This window comes from Artibeus jamaicensis, unplaced genomic scaffold (assembly GCF_021234435.1).
Source record: "Artibeus jamaicensis isolate MK-2021 breed Jamaican fruit bat unplaced genomic scaffold, CSHL_Jam_final scaffold_369, whole genome shotgun sequence".
NCBI classification, from domain to species: domain Eukaryota; kingdom Metazoa; phylum Chordata; class Mammalia; order Chiroptera; family Phyllostomidae; genus Artibeus; species Artibeus jamaicensis.
The window spans coordinates 27,955,881-27,978,987 of NW_026522042.1; the positions used below are offsets into that span (position 1 = coordinate 27,955,881).

Sequence of the window (23,107 nt, forward strand, 5' to 3'; positions counted from 1 at the left end):
CCCATATTTTTAATCACTTTTTGTTAAATAAGTCCCTTTAACATTTCATATAATAATGGCTTGGTGATGATGAACTCCTTTAGTTTTACCTTGTCTGGGAAGCACTTTATCTATCCTTCCATTCTAAATGATAGCTTTGCTGGATAGAATTATCTAGGTTGTAGGTCCTTGCTTTTCATCACTTTGAATACTTCTTGCCAGTCCCTTCTAGCTTGCAAAGTTTCTCTTGAAAAATCAGCTGACAGTCTTATGGGAATTCCTTTGTAGGTAACTCTCTGCTTTTCTCTTGCTGCTTTTAATATTCTCTCATTATCTTTAACCTATGGCATTTTTAATTATGATGTGTCATCGTGTGGTCCAATTTGGATCCACTTTATTCAGAACTCTGTGCTTCCTGGACTTATATGTCTATTTCCTTCACCAAATTATGAAAGTTTTCTTTCATTATTTTTTCAAAGAAGTTTTCAATTTCTTGCTCTTTCTATTCCCCTTCTAGCACCCCTATGATGTGAATGTTGGTATGTTTGAAGTTACCCCACAGGCTCCTTACCCTATTCTTGTTTTTTTGGATTCTTTTTTCTTCTTGCTGTCCTGATTGTTTTTTTTTTTCTTCCTTATGTTCCAAATCATTGATCTGATTCTCAGCTTCATCCACTCCATTAGAGTCCCTGTAAATTTTTCTTTATTTCACTTAGTGTGATCTTCCTTTCTGATAGGATCATTTTTATGCTGTTGAAGTATCCACTGAGTTCCTTGACCATACTAATTAACCAGGGTTTTGAACTCTGCATCTGATAGATTGCCGATCTTCATTTATTTTTTTTTCTGGAGTTTTGTTCTTTCATTTGGGCCATATTTCTTGGTCTCCTCATTTTGGCAGCCTCCATGTGTTTGTTTCTATATAGTAGGTAGAAGTGCTCTGACTCTGTCTTAGTAGCATGGCCTAATGTAGATAAGCCACTCTTAACCACTTGGGCAGGCCTATAAGTTGGATGTGGCAGAGCCTTAGTAGTTCATCACCTGGGTAGGGCAACTCCTTTCAACCAGGTTGATGGAGTCTTGGATATGGTACCACTGCTGTGTGTGGGAGGGCTGAGAAAAGGAACAATGACTGCTACCTGAACTCTGGGTTTTGTCTGGGAGAAAGCTATCACCTAGTCTCTCAGACTGATGCCAGACACTGCAGTTCCTCCTCATATGCCACTGGTGCCCTTCCAGCTACTGCCTCGGTGCTAGAGCCTAGAAGTAGCGAGTCTGAGTAAGTCTATGCAGGCCCTTTAAGAAGAGATGGCTGAGAATCCCAGTTTCTTCCACTGCCCCAATCCGCACTGGTTTTTACAGCCAGAAGTTATGGAGACTTATCTTCCTGGCACCAGAACCCTGGGCGGGTGGTCTGGTGTGGGGCTGGGATCCCTTGCTCCCAAGATATTCCTCCCAATTTTTATCCACCACATCTGAGTGTGGGACCAGCTAGTTCCATGTCTCCAAGGCTCTCTGCCCCCACTACCCATCTGAATGAATGTGACTTCTTTAATTCCTTGTTTGACTTTCATATAGCTCCATTTTCTGGTGGTTCTGAGTGACAGTGGTTTTATAGTTTAGTGGTAATTTTTGCTGTTATTATGTAAGGAAGTGAGCCATGTTTACCTACACCTCCATCTTGAGCAGAAGTTCTGCTCTACATGTTAAGTTCTGTTTTCTGGTACATAAAAGTTCTTAAGTTTTAATGTATTAGTGAACTATACCTTTTATTTATATGAAATATAAGGCTTTTCCCTATTTAAAGCTTTTCATTTTAAATGTATCTAGCTAACTAATACTCTCCCTGCCTTTTGTTAGCATTTGCTAACAAATCCCTCTAGCATTAATCTGGGCTGACCTGTACATAATTATCACTTGTAGTGGAACACTTTTAAATGTATACAATTGTGAGGTGCTATCCCACATAAGAGAAATCTAAACTCTTATAATTACAAATGTTGCAATCTTATCCTTTCCTCTCTTTTACTCCCTCCCTCTGTCCTCTCTTCCTGTCTTTGCTGTCTTTTGTTGGACTTTACATATTTTACTTATTGTTTCCTACTCCCACTCTGGAGAATAAAAACTGATCTTATTTCTATTTTTCTAGCAGTTACCTTTAAGTTTTGTTTTGGTATTATTACAGTAAAATTTACATAAACCTGAAGTATATGTTTGGGTAAATTCTTATATACTCTGTTTTGCTGGGTATAATGCACACTTTTTTGCCCAATTTTTTTAGGCAAAATAAGGATAGTGCACTACATATGTGTAATACTCCATATCTATATAGATGATTTTCATTATTTTATTTATGCTTATGCGTTAAAAGTGTGACTCTAAAAAGCAATAACGATATCCGTATGCAAAATAATACCCTGGAATAGGAGACTCAGTTTTGTTTCTAAATATAAATAAATAATTAAATAAATAAATTAAAACACAAGATTTTTTCCTAAACATTTGGGCCAAGAACATGGGTGCACATTATACTCAGGAGAACATTATACACAGCAAAATACAGTAGGTACATATCTAGATAACTGACACCCAGATCGAGATATTCAAGATTTCTAGCTCCCCAGAAGGCTCCCTCAAGTCCCTTCCCAGTCATTATCTCTGGCAAGAGATAACTTGATCTCTATTACCATAAACCAATTTGGCCTATTTTTAAATTTCACATAAATGCAATCATACACTCCATACTCTTTTTGTGCCTGGCTTCTTTTTCTCAAAGAAGTAAAATTCACCCATGCTATTTCATGTCACAATACTCAGCTGTTTTTTCACTGCTATGTAGTATTCCACTGTATTGGATAAATCACAATGTATCCATTCTACTATTGTTGGTAGGCATTTGGGCGGTCCCAGTTTAAAACTACTATTACCAAAGCTGCTGTGATAATTCTTATACATGTGTCTTTTACCAGATACAAAGCTCTCAGTTCTGTTAGCTATATTCCCAGGAATGGGTGCATCATAAGGTAGTTGTAATATTTACCATGGATAGATACCACCAGTTTTCCAAAGCAATTATATCATATATACTCCCACCATCAGTGTACACATGTTCCAGATGCTCCACATTCTAAGAACCACTTGGCATTGTCTTGTCTTTTAATTTCAGTAATTCCTGCTGAGTACATACCAATTTTGTGCATCTCCCTGATGACCAACAATGATTAGCACCTTTCCTTGTGTTTATTGGCTTTTAGATAGTTTTTCCAGAAACACCTACTCAAATCTTCTGTCCACTTTTTAACTGGGTAGTCTTTTTTCTTACTGATTTACAAGAGTTCTTTATGAACTCTAGATACAAGTCCTTTATCAGATATGTGTAATGTAAATATTTTCTCTCGGTGGCATGCCTTTCTCTCATAAGAGTATTTGAGCATGAAGAAAGTTCTTAATTTTAATTAAAGTCTAATTTATCAGTATTTTCTTTTATGGTAATTCTATATTGTTTTAAAAGATTTTGGTTTTACACATTTAGGCTAATGATGCATCTCAAATTAATTTTTGTGTGAGGTATAATATAACAATACGGTTCATTTCCCCCTATAGGGCCATCCAAATGGTGCTATATCATTTACTGAAAACATCATCTTTTCCACTGAACAGTGGTAGCACCTACTATTAATCAAGTAACAGTGCAGGTGTGGATCTAGTTCTGGACTCTATTTGGTTACCTCTATATTTGTAATGCATAGTTACACTACATTTTTCCTATCTAAATCTAGCCCATCTCCCACAAATAAGACAACTCAAAAAATTCTCATTTTTATCCTGCCCTCACAATTTTTACCATGTTAAGATAATCTAGAATTTTAGTTACAGGCTGTTCCCTAAAAATTATTGATTATTATAGATTAATAATAACTATAATTTAGCTATAAGATACACTTGTTTCTTTTTCTTTATAGTTCACATTTTTCACTTTTTGACTCCTTGCTCATTTAAGAAAAGTATATATTCTCTTACACATTTTTCATAAGTAGTTTGAGATGATAAACTTTCTAAGCCCATGCATCTATTGAAATTTCTGTATATAGCCCTTCCATCTGAAAATTTGTGGATAGAAGATTTTAGGTTCAAAAATTTTCACAAATTTTGAATTTTGTCTTCTAGCATTCAATTTGAAGTTTATGCTTTCTTCTGCTTTCAGAAAAAACATTCACTGATTTAAGCCTGACATCAACCTGATTTTCATTAATTTGTGGGATAATTTGGAAGTAAAACATCTATTCACCACCTTACTCAGAACTGAAAAACTTTAAAAGGTATTCAGGATTTTGAGTCTCTTTCTTTTATCATGATCAGCTCTCTATCAATTGGCAAGACATCTATCATTTCTTCATCTCCATTATCTCTTTTATTCTGGAACTACTTATCAGACAGATACTAAAAAAAACTTGATGTAACCTCCATCTCTCAGTTTTTCCCTCATACTTTCGACTTCTTGTCTCTTTGAATTACATCTTAGAGAGCTCCTTGCTCAGTCTTCTAGTTCGCTAATCTCTTATAAATAAAATAGTACCTACTCAGCTATTTGGTTTATCTCCCAAGATTTTCATTTTCATAAATTATCAAGTTTATTTTATTTTAAGGAGACATGAAAATATTAATCATATTTATTCAAATATCTCATTTGTACTTAACTCAAAAGAATCATATCTATATACTCTGGTATCATACATCCCTCTCCATGTCCTCAAGAACAACAAAGAACTAAAAAAGTACCAATTAAGGGTTAGTGTATGAGCCTTCCTGAAAGCTTCCTGTATTTAAAAGATAAGTCTCCCAATTATTCAAGACCATTTGATACAAGTGACTTTTAAAAGCAAGGGAAAATCTCAAAAGAACCCATTTTTGGCAATCCCTGAAAGCTCTAACAAAGTCCAAGGGGTAAAATTTAAGTTCCTTCCAACTACGATTTGATTTTGCTTTTTCAATTCTTTCATGAACTTTTATTGTCAACCTCTATATGGTATAGTTTTATTTCCCACATTCATTCAAGAAACTGACCTATTAAAAAATACTTCTTAATTCAGGTGAATAATGTTTTTTTCCTAAGTGAGGCTTTCCTAATATATAATATTATAACATCAAATAATTAAATATCATTTGAACAAAAATATGATGCAATATTACTCTACATTATTAAGTAGTTACGCAATGTTGAACAACCTCCAACCACAGAGGAACGAATACTCACATGCTGTAAGAGGAACGACTCCCAACCATGCGAAGGCCACAAGTGTATAATGAAACCAGTATCGTATTGCAGTGCCAATACTTGTAACCAGTCCAGCAAATATGTCTTGGATTGGAAGCCGTGAAGGCATATCTGGGGAATAAACTATTATAGGAAAAAAAGTACATATAATTTCACAAAGATTGAAAAATAATTTAATTCATAAATATAAAATAGGCATGTAAAGTTATCTTAAAATTTTTAATGATTTTACTTATTCATTTTTAGAGAGAGGGGAAGGGAGGAAGAGCAATATCGATGTACCAGAGAAACACCAATTGATTGCCTCCTCCAGACTCCCAACCAGGAACCTGGCCCTCAACCCAGGCACGTGCCAGGACTGGGAATCGAGCCAGCAACCTTAAGCTTCACAGTAGGACACCCACCCCACTCAGCCATACCAGTCAGGGCTTAACTTTCAATATGTGTATTATACTTAGTATTTTTTCCTATAAAAAAATGAACATATACTTGTAATAATACCACATTCGTATAGAAACCAACAAAAAAGACCTCTGAGCAGGGGGAAAGAAATTCAAGAGAAGTCTGCATCCCTCACTCATCGCTATGAACTTCATGAAAAGCTAATTTACACATATTTTAACATTCAAACAATGTAATTATCTGGTTTCCCAAATAATAAAAAATCAGATAAAGTAGACATGAATAAAAGGTGAAGCTGATGACAAGTCATCAAGAATAAACTTTCCTTCCAATTACAAGCCTTAGACATAGTACTCAAAAGCACAACAATCTGCAGGAGATTCATTTTATGTGAAGCAAACAGACAACTGGCATTTGTTAGCTACCTACTCCTCAATTTTAGCACAATTAACACTGCAAATGTAAATTCAGGTCTTCCCAACTTTCTGTAAGGTACTGTTCAATACACTGAGAGAAAGTGGTTTTGCCATATTTTAGAAAGATTTTGTTTTTAACGGCCAAATGTAAACCACTGCTCAAACACAGTTATCTGCAAAAGAACATAAAAGAATACCCCTTTCTCCAGTGAGGCCAAAATAAGAATTATGATATGCAGAATTTTTAAATCAATGTCTAAGATTTATGAGCATACTATCATAATACTGTTCCCAACTACAAACATTAAGGAATAAACAATCAACAAACAGCAACTTTTTACAATATACCCACAAAGATCAATTACTTTAAGAAGATATCTGATAAACATAATAAGACATTAACCCAGAGAGTTTTTGAGAAAACAAAGAATACAGCATATGATTGTCAAATGAAAATTAAAATTTACTGGCCTCAAAGTAAAAAAGCTCACAAGTATTTCTAATGAAACTTCATAAAGATATTCAATTATTTAGTCTTACAGTTTGCTATAAAATTAAGCTATAAATTCTTTATGCCCTACCAAAAAAGGCTATGAAACAACAGAACTGATATTTGATGGTGAATATTAAGCTCCAAAAGTGAAACTGTAATGACTTTAGTAAACTGTGCTCACCACAAAAAAACAAAGTAAAACTAATACTAATTAATATTCAGCAACTCAAGATACTAAAAACAAACAAACAAACAAATAAAAAAAGTTTGGGGGAAGAGGGCAATGTACAGAGATCCAGAATAAAAATTATGCTTCAAATTCTTCATACTTTGCCAGTTATAATCCTTTAACTGTTTACTATGAATATTAAATATAATCAACGGGTACAGGAATTATAAAATATAGTTGAAATTTTAAAGACCTGCAAAATATTTACTATATGCTTAAAAAATATTGAGGTTAAAAAGTCTCATTTTAAAATGTGAGTTAAGTCCTGGCTGTTATGGCTCAGTGGACTGTGTGCTGGCCTGAACTCAAAGGGTTGCAGGTTTGATTCCCAGTCAGGGCACATGCCTGAGTTGCAGGCCAGGTCCCCAGTAGGGCGCACGTGAGAGGCAACCACACACTGATGTATCTCTTCCTCTCTTTTTCCCTCCCTTCCCCTATCTCTAAAAATAAATAAATAATATCTTTTTTAAGAGTAAAAACTTTGTCTTTATTATTATTACTATTTCAACCTACACACTTTTAACTCAAAAGATACCCCAAATTTGAACAGTGATATATTTGATAATATTAAGGCATTATTAATTTTCATAAACATAATAGCTAATGTTTTTCAAAAAGAGCCCTTACTTTCTAGAGATACATACAAAAATATGTACCAATAAAATTATAAATAATGGCATTTGCTCTAAAAAACCAGAGAGGTGGAGAATAAGAGCATAAGTAATGCCATGTAAAGGCCATGAGATGGAAACAGGTCAAACTGAGTGATGTGTACATGCGGGCTCGTTACGGCTTTACATACATTTGAACCTGTCCATAATAAAAAGAAAAAAGAAACATCAATCTCTCTTTCTCTCTCAATATGTAAGAGCTGATACGTATTTCTGAAAATATTTTCTACAACACTACAGCAATACTTTCCATTACTACCACAGACAAACTAATTGAAAACAGGAGTTGTTACATACTCATTAAATACCCTCATACAACCAGTTATAACCCAAAAAAGCAGTGTAAACTTCTAAAGAACTTACTTGGTGTGAAAGCAAATCTGTGCTTGCATAATTCACAGTATTCTTTTCGACTGTGCTTCAGCCACTGAACTAAGCTGCAATTACAAATACACTCATAAGTACAATATTTATTACAAGGAAATGTGAAGATTTCATTGAAAATGAACATATTTTTGCCATGTATAATGTGCACTCACGTTTTTGTGGTCATTATACATGGGATTATTATACCCACGTATAATGCACATCCTTATTTTTCCCTAAAAAATTTGGGCAAAAAAGTGTACATTATACATGGCAAAATACGGTAATGTTCTGTTTTATTAATATGTTACATTTCATAGAGCTTTTACACTTTAAAATATTCCAAAATGTTTTAATAACAGATGCCTGCTAAGGTACAAAGCACTAACAGTAAAGATAAAAACAGTATGTACTACAGTAAAAGACAGAAAACTGTACTTGAACAACAATTAAATAAAAAAACAAAACAAAACAATATGTACTCCTACTATCAAAACAGTTCAACTGATTTAAATTGAAATCTCAAAGCTAATTGAATATGAAAGAATCTCCAAACATCAACAAGAGTTCTGGTCTGGTAATACCCTAGGGCATAGGTCTGAATTCTAGTTCTGTCACTAACTTGCTGGCTACGTCGTGACCTAGCACAAGTTAGTTAACCTTTCTATGCTTCAGTTTCCTCATCTACATAATAACTACTCTACCTCACATTTTTGTTGTAGGATTAATGAGTAAAGGTATGTAAAAGCACTGAGCACTACCTGGCACAAAGCATTTCACAATGTAAGTAAACTATTATCATGCCAAGCAAAACTAGAAGACCATTTCCAATGAACAAAATCTTTCCACGGCAGAAATAAATGAACAGTAGTCACATACGCCTAGAAAATATACCAAATGACACAGCACAGCAATAAGGAATATGGGTAATTTACAAATTTCACAACAAAAATTTCTTAATAACTAATTATAGAAAAAGTTCATTGAAACAATCCCTCTTATATAGATGACAAAAACTAAAGATCAGACATAAAATTTTCTAAAAGGATGACTCACCATTCCTGATGGATGAACTTAATACTGCCAGTACAAACACAGGGATGATAAAGAGGTTTCTCAGGTGTTCCTTCTGACCGACACACTCTACATATGTCTGTTAATGAAAAACAAAATTTGTATTATCTTTGGTTATAATTTTTAAAAATAACAGACCACCAAAAATTAAAATATTTCATATTAAAGCAAGAGCCTATCACTTGGTAAAACATCAATCAAAAGCACGGAAAACCAAAAAAAAAAAAAACTGTCATTAGGAGGATAATCAAGTATATATGTGAAACTAAAAAATTTCCTAATATATAAAAAAGGTCAATTGTTCCTTGTATGAGCTCTGTGAGGATATCAAAGTTGACAATGAGTTCTTACTTAAAACTGCACTCTTCATAACTAACAAATACTAAGTACAAATATGCAAAATCAAGTCACATTAGTATCCTAATAGTTCAGGGCCTAAATCCAGTCCTAACACTTAACACTGTATAGAAACACATTTAAGGACTTCTTAACACAGTAACAGCAGTGGGCAGTACCAGGGATTTTCCTTTAGCTTTACCTCACTCCACCAGAGGGACAGCTAGAAGGACACAGGAGCACACATGATTGGGAGGCAGAGAGGAGCATTACCCCAAGATCAGGAAGATGCCAGGCCAGGGAGAGAAAAGCTGGAGGTCACTTTAAGCAGAAGCTACCCCAGCTCAGGGCTACCGAGTCAGGAGCCAGGGGGCAGCAGCTCATCCCTCACCCTCCTAACCACTGCCCTAAGTAGCTCTTGGACACATCTGTGCGTCTTCTCACCAAGGTAGCCGGGAGTGTCCTGATAAGCACAGCGGAGTAAATCACGGGGAAGGAATCGCAACAGATTCACCACATTCACTCGCTCCTTAATATTCCTCCTGCAGGACCACCTACCAAACTTTCAACCATTTTCTCTGCGATCTGCCAGGGTCAAGTGCCAACCCCAAGTGGGCAATCTGAGGGGTGATGGACAGTGTGTAGAAGGGGCATGGACTTAAGGCAATCTTTGATCTATTCTCCTACAGGGAACTCCCCTTAATGCAGAATAACTGCAATCCATACTCATTACTAACGGATTTAATGGGCCCCAGCACCCGCTGAGCAGTGTGGCATGCAGTCCCAGACATGTTAAGGGCATCACAGACTTATGACTGCTCAATCTCGGGCAGCTGAATGGAACCTGTCGAAGTTGAGGAACACCAAGCACTCAGCATAGCCTAAATTGTAAGCAGGCAAGTCCTCCTGGTTATAAATATACCAGACAAATCACGCTGCAAAGGAAACCCCACACACAGCCACCCATGAAAGAGCAATCCATGTGCCAATCACATTCCTGCCAGAGTGGGATGAGGGTTGTCTAGACTATGTCAAATTAAGCTCAGACTCCATTGTCGTGCCTTTCAGCAACCACCAACCAAAGGACATTGTGGCAGGTCACGGGAATAATGTGTGCGGTTTGCATGGTTTATACTGAGAACTACACTAGATCTGCATGTCTTCAAACCTCCCACTTTCACTTTCATCCTTGATTAATTAAAGCATTCTTGGCAAAAAGCCAAGATTCTGGTCCATTTTGCATTGATCCAAGACTCTGAACTCCAGTGGTACAAATAGGAACCAGAACTCCAGCCATCCAGCCTAATCTACTTCCGAGAAGTTCTGACACAGAAAAAAATAGAATCACACTTGCATTGCATGATACCTAGCACCAGCATCCAGGCTTGCATGTGCTTTGAGCACTCTAATTTTCCCCAAGTGCATACTTCAGCCCATGGAAACTCAGCTAAGAGCCAGGAGAGCACAGAGGCAGGGGGCAGGGATGGGGACCAAGGTTCCCCTACCATGGACCAGCGCCAGAGATCCAAACACGGCAATTTAATTGCACCAAATTCAATACCCTGCACTGAAGCCAGGATTACCCCAGCTACCAGCATCATATTTGCCATGCAATGGATCATCCTTGAAAGAGTTAAAGTGGATTCATTTCAATTTCAGGATCTCAAAGAAGTCCAGTACCGTTTTTCACCACTGCTCTCCTGAGTCGTGAATAGGTAATTTGCGCCTCTGCTGCCTTCCCTGGTTAGGATAGTTGATTATAAAGCTCTCTCCATGGAACCAAACCCGATTTCCAATCACCAGAATTCCCGAATACCACAGTCACCACCATAAGGCACTATGACTTCCACCTAAAACAGCTTATAAGACCATGGGACTCTCGATCGCTCTTATTATCTCGGACAGCAGCAGTCCCCAACCTTTTTGGCACCAGGAACCTGTTTCGCTGAAAACAATTTTTCATGGATGGGGTTTGGGGAATACGGGTAGGCAGAACTCAGGCAATAATGCAAGCATAACTTCACTCGCCCACCACTCACTTCCTGCTGCGCAGCCGGGTTCCTAACAGGTCATGGACCCGTGCCTGACCACGGCCCAGGGTTGGGGACCCCTGATCTAGAATTACCAGAGCCACTGGTACCCGAGAGCATGGGCTTGTTCTAACATTACCACAATTATCCAGGTAGGAGTGGAACAAGTGCTCAAAGCCATTCGCAACATCACCCAACCAACCACAAGTATTTGGATGGCCGGAGTTAACTTGAGCAATAGGCACTTGCTACTACTACAAGATCGGCCATGCAGGATGAATTGGGTACAAATGTAGGTAAGCAGGTCAAACATGGAGTGAAGCGGTCTCACCTTGCCTGTTTCCCCAGCCAACTCTCAGGGCAGCTGTGGATGTGGGTAGAGCACAGCAAGGATAGCATGGTAGGGGGTGTCCCTAGGCAGAACAGTGCAGAGGAAGAAGGCAGTGGGACACTGCGATCACACAAATTAGAATTGCCATTGTAGTCCTCCATAAACATGGTAACTGAGGCCACCACAAATGAAGCAATGGACTGGGGTAGGGCAGGGATTTTTCCTGTTGGCACACTACTGGCATCAGAATGCAAGGGCTATGCTGGGAGCAATATCCATCTAGGTGAGAACCATATCCAGGTGGGCTCGTCCTATGATCTGGAGCAGACCCACCAGGGTAGCCAGCCCCATGTGACTGTGGGGAGTTGTGGCAAACACCACATAACAGCCTGCTGGGGCAAAGAGGTTGGAGACACTGGACCTCCACTTAGGGGACTGAGGAATACACCTGAAATAAAATGGGACAAAATTTTCAGAAGACCAACCTTCTGAATTACAAACCAACAAACCAAAACTAAGCAAACACAACAAATCTAAATCAAGCCCAAGGCTCTGCCTAACACAGTCCAGCTAAAAAAACTGGGACTCACCCAGCCTCTGCAAGGTCAAAACTATTTTCGTTGTAACAGAAAGACATTGTCTGCCTTTTACTGTCATTGCCTTGCCAATATACAGTGGACGTTTCCAGATGCTACATTAAGACACTGATTGAATACAGCCACAGATGAAAAAATCCAGATGCCTCCCATTAAACCAGACAGTTAAGAGATTTGCAAATATAAATCCACTCTTCTCACCAATATTTTGATTTTAGAATATATAGTTATTTTCATTTTTTTAAAAAAGCTTATATTAACACATAATGGATATGTTAAGTAAATTAATAAATATTCCAATTTTTTGTTTTACTTTCTCATATGGAAATAAAAGCCCTTTTTAGACTTCATGTTCTCAAGTGTAAAGGGATCCTGAAACCAAAAAAGTTGAAGAACTACTGCTCCAAAGTAGTCGTTCCAATGCATTTTTTGCTTTTGGAACCTTTGGGGAAAAAATCAGAGTAACTCTGGTTCTCTCAAAATACACACATAAACAAATTTTTCATTATTTTATCAGGGGCTCCACAAGCCTCCATTGAGTCTATAAAAGGAAAGAAAAAAGAATATTAGGTATGTGAATTACTTTGCTTTAGAACCATAGAAATCTCTTACATAATTATAAAACAAACATCAAAATGGAAAAATAAGCAACACCCAAATCAATAACAAATCAAAAAAAATGAACCTATGCATATCAAACTTAACCACAAAAAAATTAGTTCAGAGATTTTAAAACAGTAATATGATTGATCATACATCCTTAATAGGCTATATTCTAAGATAGAAGGAACTGCAAAGAAATCATAAGCAGAATTCAGCAATTATGTTAATAATAACACTGATGGTCATTTTAAAACTTGAAGGATAAAGGCAATAAGCAGTATGATAGTGGTATTGTGTTTATGTGTTTAAGAAGTTATTTCTTAGAATACAGACATATTTACAGATAAAAAGATAGCATATCTTAGATTTGCTTTAAAATAATCCAAAGTAGGGGAGGGAGGTGAGATGTGCTTGTATCTATCGAATCTAGATTGGTTATAAGAAAGTTTATTAAATTAGTCTATTTTGTGTTAAAAGTTTTACACAATAAAACTTTTTTAAATATGCAAAAGTTAAATATTCAATCTGCAAATATCACAGCTGAACCTCTATTTTACTGACACTACCAAATCCAATTTTATCAATGAAGTTCTTTAGCAAGAGGGCTTAGCTTGTGATTTATATAACAGACACAAATTTGAAAATTCGAAACATTAGCAATTTTCTTATTTCCCTCGTTATGCTTTTAAAAATGTGATAAAATTTTCACTATCTTCATCAGGGGAAGAAAGCAAAATCAAATTTAAATAATATCTGTCTCAACATTCCTAAAAACCTATATCCATGCAACCAACAACCCAATTCTAATTTAAAATAATTTAATCTAACCATGGCTGGTGTGGCTCAGCAGAATGAGCGCTGGTCTACATTCAACTCCCAGTTAGAGCACATGCCTGGGGTTGCAGGCCGGGTCCCCAGTTAGGGTCATGCAAAAGGCAGCCATCGATGTAGTATCTCTCATACATCGATGTTTCTTTCCCTCTCCCCTTCCCTTCCTCTCACTATAAAAATAAATAATTAAAAAAATTAAAAGATAAAACCATTTAAGTGTCTCAAATATGGAATTTGTTCTAAAGGACAATATCACAAATCCCCGTTGCAGTATCAACTGTTTTTCCCACTGATGATGTGATAAGTGAGTTTTGTTCAAGAGGACTTTATGTATAAATTATTCCCCTAAATGAAAAAGCAGATATTGCTGGTATAAAACAACTCCAATGGTGATAAGTCCTACCTATTAAATACCTGTAAAGCAAATATTTGGCCGTTTGGCAGGTCCGAGCCCTGCTTAGACTGTGTCATGGGCGCATTCACACTTGATTAGGGAACTGGGAGCCAGGAAAACTGCAGAAGACAGGTTGTACCTGTGCTGTACCTGCTCAGGCTCTATAGCCTCAGCTAAATTTCTTTAGCTAATCTGTGTGTAGTCTAGAAGGAATAGAAACTTCTTCCCTGCTAATCCATGTTCCAGCAGAAAAATATGAAACAAGTCATAAGTTTGCAAAGTTAAACTACATACTGTATGATTCCACCTAAGACATTCGGGAAAAGGCAAAACTATAGAGACAAAAAGCAGATCAGTGGTTGCCAGGGTCTGGGGGCATATTAATTATAAAAGGATACAGTGGTATCTTGGAGAGTGATGGAGCTATTCTACACCTTAATTGTGCTGGCTATGTGACTATGCATTTGTCAAAAACCCAGGAATATTAATAAGGTAAATTTTACTGTATTTAAAGTACACTTCAACTTAAAAGAACAAGACTTACTAATGTTTAAATATACATGTGGGAATAACAAATGACAACATGAAAAAAAATTATTGTTCCCCCTATAAAATTCAGTCTAATGAAGCTATAGAGTGAAATGTGTCCCAATGAGCATATTTACTTCATCCAACCAGGTAGGAATTAATGGGACTGTGGAAATCATTAGCATTGGTCATCAAATATTTCTAGAATTCTACTTTCTGTGTACATGGCAGGTCAGAACATTGCCACCTTGAAATTAGACATGGACGTGTGATTTGCCTCCATTCTAGCCATTTTAATAGGTATGCAGTAATACCTCATAATTTTCCTCCTTAACGGCTTTATTGAAATATAATTTACATACTATAAAGTTACTCCCCATTCTGTTAGTCCCCCCACTTTCTCTTTATGAAGATTTGCCTATTTTGGACACTTATGCAAATTGATCATATAAAATGTGGTATTTCATTAATGGTTTTTTTCACTTAGTATGTTTGTGAGATTAATTCAAGTAGTAGCATTTCATTCATCTGTATTGCCAAGTAATATTCCATTTTATACATATAACACATTTTGCCTATCTATCCAAGAGCTGGTGAACAATGTGTTGTTTCTATGGCTTACGAACATATATTTTTAATTACCTTGGGTATATACTTAAGAATGAAAGTGCTGGCTGGGTCATATGGTAAATGAGTTTAATGTTTTGAGGCTAATTAGCTGCACTACTGTACATTATCACCAGCAATGAATGAAGGTTCTAATCTCTTCACATCCTTACCAAGACTGATTATCTGTCCTTTTTGATTATGGCCATCCTAGTAGGTGTGAATTATCTCACTGTAGTTTTGATTTGTGTGTACATAGTGACTAATGATGCTTATCATCTTTTCATGTACTTATTAGCCATGTGTATATATTCTCTGGTGAAGTGTCTGTCCAAATCTTTGGGCTATTTCTCAAATTCGGTTATTCATGTTCTTAAGTACTGAGAGTTTTTTACATACTCTAAATAAATACTTTATCAGACATATGTTTTGCAAACACTTTCCATGGCCTGTCTTCAATTCTCTTAAAAGTGTCTTTCAAAGAACAGATGTTCTGAATTTTTATACCATCCAATTTCTTCTCTCATGGTTTATACTTTTAGTTTTGTAACTAAGAAATCTTGGCCTAGCCCAAAATCACATAGATTTTCTCCTGTATTTTCTTCTAGAAGTTTCATAGTTTTTGTTTTGCTTTGTTCTGTTTTTGTTTTGTTTTTTTCATTTAGGTCTAATACCCCTTTGATTTAATTTTGGTACATGGTACAAGGTATGGCTCAAAGTTTATTATTTGCCACTGGATATTCAATTATCCAGCACCATTTGTTGAAAACCTATACTTTCTCTACTGCATTGTTTTTGTACCTTAGTCAAAAATCCATTGTCCATATATCAATGGGTCTATTTCTGGACTTTCTTTCCTGAACCACCAGACCAATGTATTTTAAGTTGATTTAATTTTTAACATTTGACTGATATGTTTTCCTGATATAATGCTGCTTAAGAACCTACTACTTGTTGAGTTTTGGTAAAATACCAAACTACCCCAAATTATCTGAAAATATGCCTCCCTTTTCAAACTAACTGTGTAAGGACAAATCTTCACCTACTTGAATTGAAACATATGAGAACACAGTAACTGTACAGGCAGAAATGAGAATCTAATTATCTTATGATAATCCATACATAAAAAAGATTTGCAAAAAAATTAAAACAGTGCTACTCTCTCATTAAGGCTGTTTGTCTTAAAAAACACTTATCATAGTTATTTTTACATGTGTCACGTTTTAAGTTGTTTTCATTTCAAATACAGTAAAATACACACACACACCCATACCCCACCTAAACAAAAGTCCTTTGGGACTTCAATTTTTAAGAGTGTAAAGGAATCCTAAGACCAATGGTCTTCAAATTGTACCATTCAATAAAAGTGATACTAAGGAACTTTGCAATGTCTGAGAACAGGGGAAATGAAACTTATGTAGAAAACTCTTTTGGTACAGGGCCTAAGTACATAGCAGGTATTCAATTATTTGGTAAATAGAAAAGAAAGCAAAGACAAGGAATCTCCAAATCCTGTATTCAGAGATGGTATAATAGCCCTGGCTGGTGTAGCTCAGTGGATTGAACTTGGACCTACGAACCAAAGGATCGCAGTTCGATTCCCAGTCAGGGCACATGCCTGGGTTGCAGGCCAGGTCCCAGCAGGGGATGCACGAGAGGCAACCATACATTGATATTTCTCTCCCTCTCTCCTTCCCTTCCCCTCTAAAGATAAATAAATAAAATCTTAAAAAAAAAAAAAAAAAAACAACTGGTATAATAGAACAGCACACTAAAAGGGTAAGTTTTGTCCCTGGCCGGATATTCAGTTGGTTACAGCATCATCCTGATATGCCACGGTTGTGGGTTCGATCCCCGTCACGGCACATACAAAAAACAACCAATGAATACACAAAAAGTGGAACAACAAATCAATGTTTCTCTCTCTCTTTAAAATTAATAAATAACAAATGTTTAAACAATTTAAGTTTTAAAAAGGTAAATTTTATTGTGTGTAAATTAAACCTTGTTAACCTATCATTTAAGAGTATACAGTCAGCCGTGACTGGCGTGGCTCAGTGGGTTGGGCATAGTCCCACAAACTGAAAGGCTGCCAGTTTGATTCCCAGTCTGCACACATGGCTGTGCTGCAGGTGAGGTCCCCAGTTGGGGGCAGGCGAAAGGCAACCCATCCAAGTTTCTTTCCCTTTCCTTTTCCCTCCCTTCTCTTCTCTCTAAAAATAAACAAACAAAATATTTTTAAAAATTTAAACTGTACAATGTAAAGATTTAATATATGTATATACTGTGCAATGAGTCTAGTTAAAGGCATCATCATGGTTACAAATTATTTTTCTTATCCTGAGAACTTTTAAGATCTACTTTTCACCTGTCAAATAAATAGCACAGTATTACTTATTAACTATAGTCACCATATTGTATATTACATCCCCAGGATTTATTCAAATACTGGAAGTCTGTACCTTTGGACATGATTCTTATTCTTACATTATCTTTCCAACTACCACCTAGCCAGCTACTTGGATCATAGGTAGGTACCTGACCAAACCAATATGGGCCAATCGGATTCTAGCTCCCAGAAATTTTGGTTTAAGAGCTGATTTGGAAAGAGGTACAGTGGAACCTCAGTTCTCAAACTTTATTCATTCTGGAAGGCTGTTTGAGAAGCGATTTGTTCAAAAACCAAATCATTCCTAAGAGATGTGTGACTGATCATATGGGTACCAGGATGAAAGGGTTGTCACTTCAAGAAATGAGACATTTTTTCCATGAACAACTTGGTTAAGAATCAAATTGTTCAAAATAGGAGACATTCAAGAATGAAAGTTTGACTGTATATTCAGGGAAGTAGCCAGTGACAGAGTGGCAAGACAACTGCTCGAAACCCTCCCATGACTCTCTATTTCACAAAAGTAAGTCCACTAAGTCCTACTTACTCTCCCTCTACACTCCCCACTGGCCCCATGACCTCTCTGACTTCATATTTTGCTTACTCTTTACCCAACTCATTTCTTGAAAATTCCTGGCATATTCCCGACTTAAGAGATTTCACATTGGCTATTCATTGTGCCTAGAATGCTCTGCCCACAGAGCATTTATTTGCATGTCTAACTCCCTCTCCTTCTTTGCTCCTTCCCAGTAGGTAGGAGACATATTTCAAATCGCAACCAATCCTCATATCCTGACACTCCTGATTCCCTCCTCATCTACAGTTGTCCACAGTACATATAACCTTCTATGCTATAGGTTATGCCATATAATTTCTTACATGGTTTTTGTGGAGGGTTTTTGGGGGTTTTTTTTTAATCTTATATTTTGTGTATTTTGTTGTCTGCCTACCCCAGGTTCATAACATAGTATGTCTGGCTTGTAACATGTGCTCAATAAACATTTGACAAAGAAGTGCATATCTGTTTGGTCATAAGCATGCCAAAGCAGTGAAAGTTCATCTGTGGTGAGAAAAATGAAGCAGACATGTCTAGAAGTAGATATGAAAAACCATGTGGTTCTAGAAAGACAGTAACTAGCTGTCTGGTTCTGATAACTTCTCATCCTTTTAACTCATCCAAATTGAAGTCACCTCAAGTTTTCCCATAGTTAATGGAGAACATGATCAACTGCAACATACTTCAGCTTCATACCTTCCCAGTGAATGTGTTCATAAAGCATAAAGAACAATTTGACATTTTGTTTTTTAAAAACTGCTCGTTAGATTTTTTTTAATAAATTCTGCTAGCATAAGGAGTAATTTAGCAAAATGAAAAAAGTCATCTATATGTATCACTGGGTTGAAATGAGCACTATGATGTCAAAACATTTAATATCATATGAGAGTTTCATAAATCAGTACTTGCTTGCAACATCTATTCTAATAGTATGGTGCTTTTATTTTTTTTAATCTATCTTTGAGCAAAAGATAGATTTTTTTTCCCCCAAACTGAAAAATCTCGGTGCAGTGCAGGATCAGGCTCCTAATTTGTAAAATGAAAATGCTGTGTATCTATGGTCTCCTCAGTGATTAAGTTTAAAGATTTGATGATGGACAACAGTTTTAAGTAATATACCTGAACTCATACAAACAATGATTCATTCACCCTTTGCATTATAAAAATATATTATAAACCTGTTGGTTTTAGAAAAATAAATTTTAATACACTAAGTATTTTAGATATATTTAAGTATAGTAAATAATATGAAACACCAAAATCCATCTGGGAACTAACCAATGTTCTAACAGAATTCAGTACTATTTAGAATAGATACAAAACAGTCTGAGCATTATAACATAATATATGGTAGCACTAGAGGCAAGCAAATGCTATTTTTTTAAAAGTTACAATGTTTGTAGGGTTAATATTTTGGTAGCATTCTGATTCCATTTGCTGAGATTAACATATTAAAAATAAAAGAATGAAAATATCAGTTTTTAATAGTGTGATAGGATTAAGAGATTTTTAAAAAATTTTCTTTATGTTTAGCAGTATTTTCCAGGTCTCCTACAAAAAGACTTTCTTTTGTAATCACAGAAGAAAACAACTACTTTTTTTAAATTTAAGAAATAACTGTGTATGCCCTGGCTGGTGTGCCTCAGTAGATTGAATGTGGGCCTGGAAACCAGAGTCACAGGTTTGATTCCCAGTCAGGGCACATGCCTGGGTTGCTGCCCAGGTCCCAGCAGGGAAAGAGGCAGCAGGGACCCAGCAGGTCCCAAGAGGCAACCACACACTGGTATTTCTCTCCCTTTCTCCTTTCCTTCCTCTCTCTCTAAAAATAAATAAAATTTTTTTTAAATTAAAAAAAAAGAATCTGTGTCCTGGCCAGGTAGCTCAGTTGGCTGGATCATCATCCTGATACACAGAAGTTGTGGGTTGGATCCCCGATCAGGGCATATACAAGAACCAACCAAAGAATAAGTAAATGAATAAACATGTGGAACAACAAATCGAAGTTTTTCTTTCTCCTCCCTCCCTTCCTCTCTCACTGCCTAAAATCAGTCCACTTAAAATAATTTTTTACAAAACAAATACTCTGGCCCTGGCTGGTGTGGCTCAGTGGATTGAGCACTAACCTACAAACCAAAAGGTCGCTGGTTTGATTCCCAGTCAGGGCAAAGGCCTGGGTACTGCACCAGGTCCCCAGTTGGGGGCATGTGACAGGCAACTGTTTCTCTCTCACAGGACAAACTTTCTTTTATCTCCCTCCCTTACCCTATCTTTAAAAATAAATAAATAAAATCCTTTTTAAGTGTAAAAACAAAAAAAAGAGTCTGTAATTTGGCAAATACAACAGTTGTTTCCAAGCTTCTTGGTATCTTGACTAACATTTTTATAATGAAATTCTCTGTAATCCTCCCTTTCCTTCCAACATTTCTCCAAGTTCGATTTAATTTTTACAATTTCAGAAGACTTCCAATTTAGAATTTTGCAACAGTAGGCATCAAAGGTATTAAAATTCATTTTCATTTTATGTCTAGTAGTTTCATAAAACAAATACAAAATCAGGGGCTGTCAAATGGAGGCATAATAAAAGGAAAACTGCCTGTAATCCAAATGCCTGGGTTTAAATCTCTCTCTTACTTGGGTGTGAAACTTGAACAACCTATTAAAATAACTAAGCCTGAATTTCCACGTCTATGAAGGATAATACCTACCTGTTCCACAGGGCTTCTGTGAAGATCAAATGTGAATGCATGTGAGTTCGCTTTGTAAACTGTCAAGTGTCACATGCAAATGTTATTACAGTCAGGGTTCTCACTGATTATGAAAGACTTCTTTTAAAAAATGATACATCGAATTCTATCAGCTCATGACATATACAAACAATATCAAATATTTTATCACTCATTATTTATTTCAGGCCATGACAATGCTCCATGAGTTTAACCCAAAACCACGAAAATCGCAATTTATAAGGCTGAAAGGTGTTTTATCATTTCCCCACATTAAGATACCCAAAGCATAAATGTATCTTCACATTTATGTCAAAACATCAAGAAACAGGATAATTTAGCCATTTCTTCTAAGAGACTTACTAAATTATTTGACAGGCTCTAAAAAGATAACAGCTTAAAAACTGCTACCACCTTCGGTTGCCAGACCAACAAATGCATTTCAATACTCTGGTGTTTATATATATATATTCCGTTTACAAGGGTCAGCTTGTTCCAAAACAACCATATCCAAAACACACGCATCCACAAAACAAAACGCACAGACACGAAACCCGGCCTCTCGGTGTCGGGAGGATTGAACACAAAATAAACTACACCAAAACAAAAATTCTAAAGAGCCCCCCTCCTTCCAATAACCTGGCCAGACCTTCCACTTCTCCGTTTCAATTAGGACACACAAGAGGAAGGCAAGGTTTTTAAATAGGGGTCAGTTCAATTCACTCCACTCGGCCGTTGCCTGGCGGGCTATTTTCGCTAAGTTTCAGAGTCAACAAAGAAGTTTTGTTGCGATGGGGTAGGGCCCGTGTAGCGATGCACAAGACGACAGAAAGACAAAACCGAGTGCGGGAAGGGTGTGAAAAACGCCCCCACACTTAGAGCAGCCAAGACCTCCCGTCCCCCTGCCCGGGCCTGGCGGGATGCAGGAGGTGGGGGGAGCCCGGGCAGCCACGGTCCCTGCTGCCCAGACGCCCCAGCCCCGCAGGGTCCTGACCGGTGCGCCCACAGGCGGGAAACAGGGTGGAGAGCCGAGGAGTCACCTTCCCCTGCCCACCGGAGTGCACAGCCCCTCGAGCCGACTGTTCCTTGGGCAAACGGCTCGGGCGCTGGCCCCGCCACTGTCACCGCGTGCGCCCCCGCCCAGAGGGGAGGCGCCTCGCCGCGCAGCCCGGGGGGCCGGCTCATGCCTCGAGCGTCGCCGATGGGTGCCAGCCGGACAGCGGGCTCCCGTGCAAGGGCACGGACGCTGTCGACTTACCTTCCTCCGCGGTGTCCATCTTGTCTGGCAGGGTAGTGGTGACGCAGCCGCGAGGCTCCCGCGGCGAGGCCCGAGCCTTCCTTCTAAGGTGGGGAGGAAGGGAAGGGAGGAGAGAGCGGAGCTGGGTCCGGGCAGGTGCGTGTGTTCAGGTGCGAATGAGGAAGCCGGAGGAAGGAGTGAGGGAAAGAGGGAGAGGGAGAGAGGCTGACAGAAAGCGGGCGAGAGTGGGGAGGGGGAGGGGTTGGGAAACCGGAGGGGCGAGGCCTGGGCGGGGCGCTGGCCGGAAGGGGCGGAATGCTCCCAACGACCAGGGCCGTCACTTCCGGCGGCCGTGGGGCGAGGGCGTCGGCGTACGTGCAGTGGAAGTAATATTCGGCGGGCACTCGGCTATCTGGGCTTTGTCTTGAGGGGTGTGTGGGGCAACAAGGTTGTAACCTAAAAAGTGCTTGAACTCTGGTGGCCCGTTGGGGGGCGACAGAGAGCGCGAGGGGGAAAAGCAGCGTGCGTGCGTGCGCGAGTCCCTGACGGTGAGGCGGGGAGCCGAGCGCCATCTCCCAACAGAAACCACCGACTGTCCCTGGGGTGCTTGTAAACATACGGTTCTCCGCCTTTCTATCCTCACTCGGAGATTCTGGAGCCAATTCCTGGAGATGCATTGGCCCAGGAAGATGCATTTTTCACTACTGGGGTACTTCTGATGCACGTTTTGAGGAAACACAAAAATAGTAATTTTAAACCTTTTTCATTTCATGTCACAAATAAAGTAATTACTAAGATTATGCAGGAACACCCAAAAAATAGTTTTTGCTGAGCAGACAAAAAATAGGTATAATTTTGATTCGCACCAGATGGCTACTGTTGTGTTGGCTGTTTTTTTCTTTTTTTATTTGACAATCTAAGAGAAAAGGGATCAGTGCCCCTGGCTTAAATAAGTATTGCATGTTTTAAATACTCTTGCAGCACATGGGTTGAAAATCGCACTAAAATATCAGCGAAATGTAAGAGGAAGTGCTAAAGCAGT

The 23,107-nt window shown here is 37.9% G+C and overlaps 1 protein-coding gene across 1 annotated transcript in view; it reads right to left on the reverse strand.

The window, feature by feature from the left end:
* Nucleotides 1-22,347, reverse strand: part of MARCHF6 (membrane associated ring-CH-type finger 6) — a 66,000-nt gene extending 43,653 nt beyond the window's left edge. The window contains exons 1-4 of the mRNA XM_037165438.2: nt 22,087-22,347; nt 8,888-8,984; nt 7,829-7,902; nt 5,234-5,377 (exon numbers count right to left, since the gene is read on the reverse strand). Of these exons, the coding sequence (XP_037021333.2) occupies nt 5,234-5,377; nt 7,829-7,902; nt 8,888-8,984; nt 22,087-22,105 (334 nt within the window). The 5' untranslated portion in view covers nt 22,106-22,347. The remainder of the gene's footprint in view (nt 1-5,233; nt 5,378-7,828; nt 7,903-8,887; nt 8,985-22,086) is intronic.
* Between the last annotated feature and the right edge of the window lie 760 nt (nt 22,348-23,107).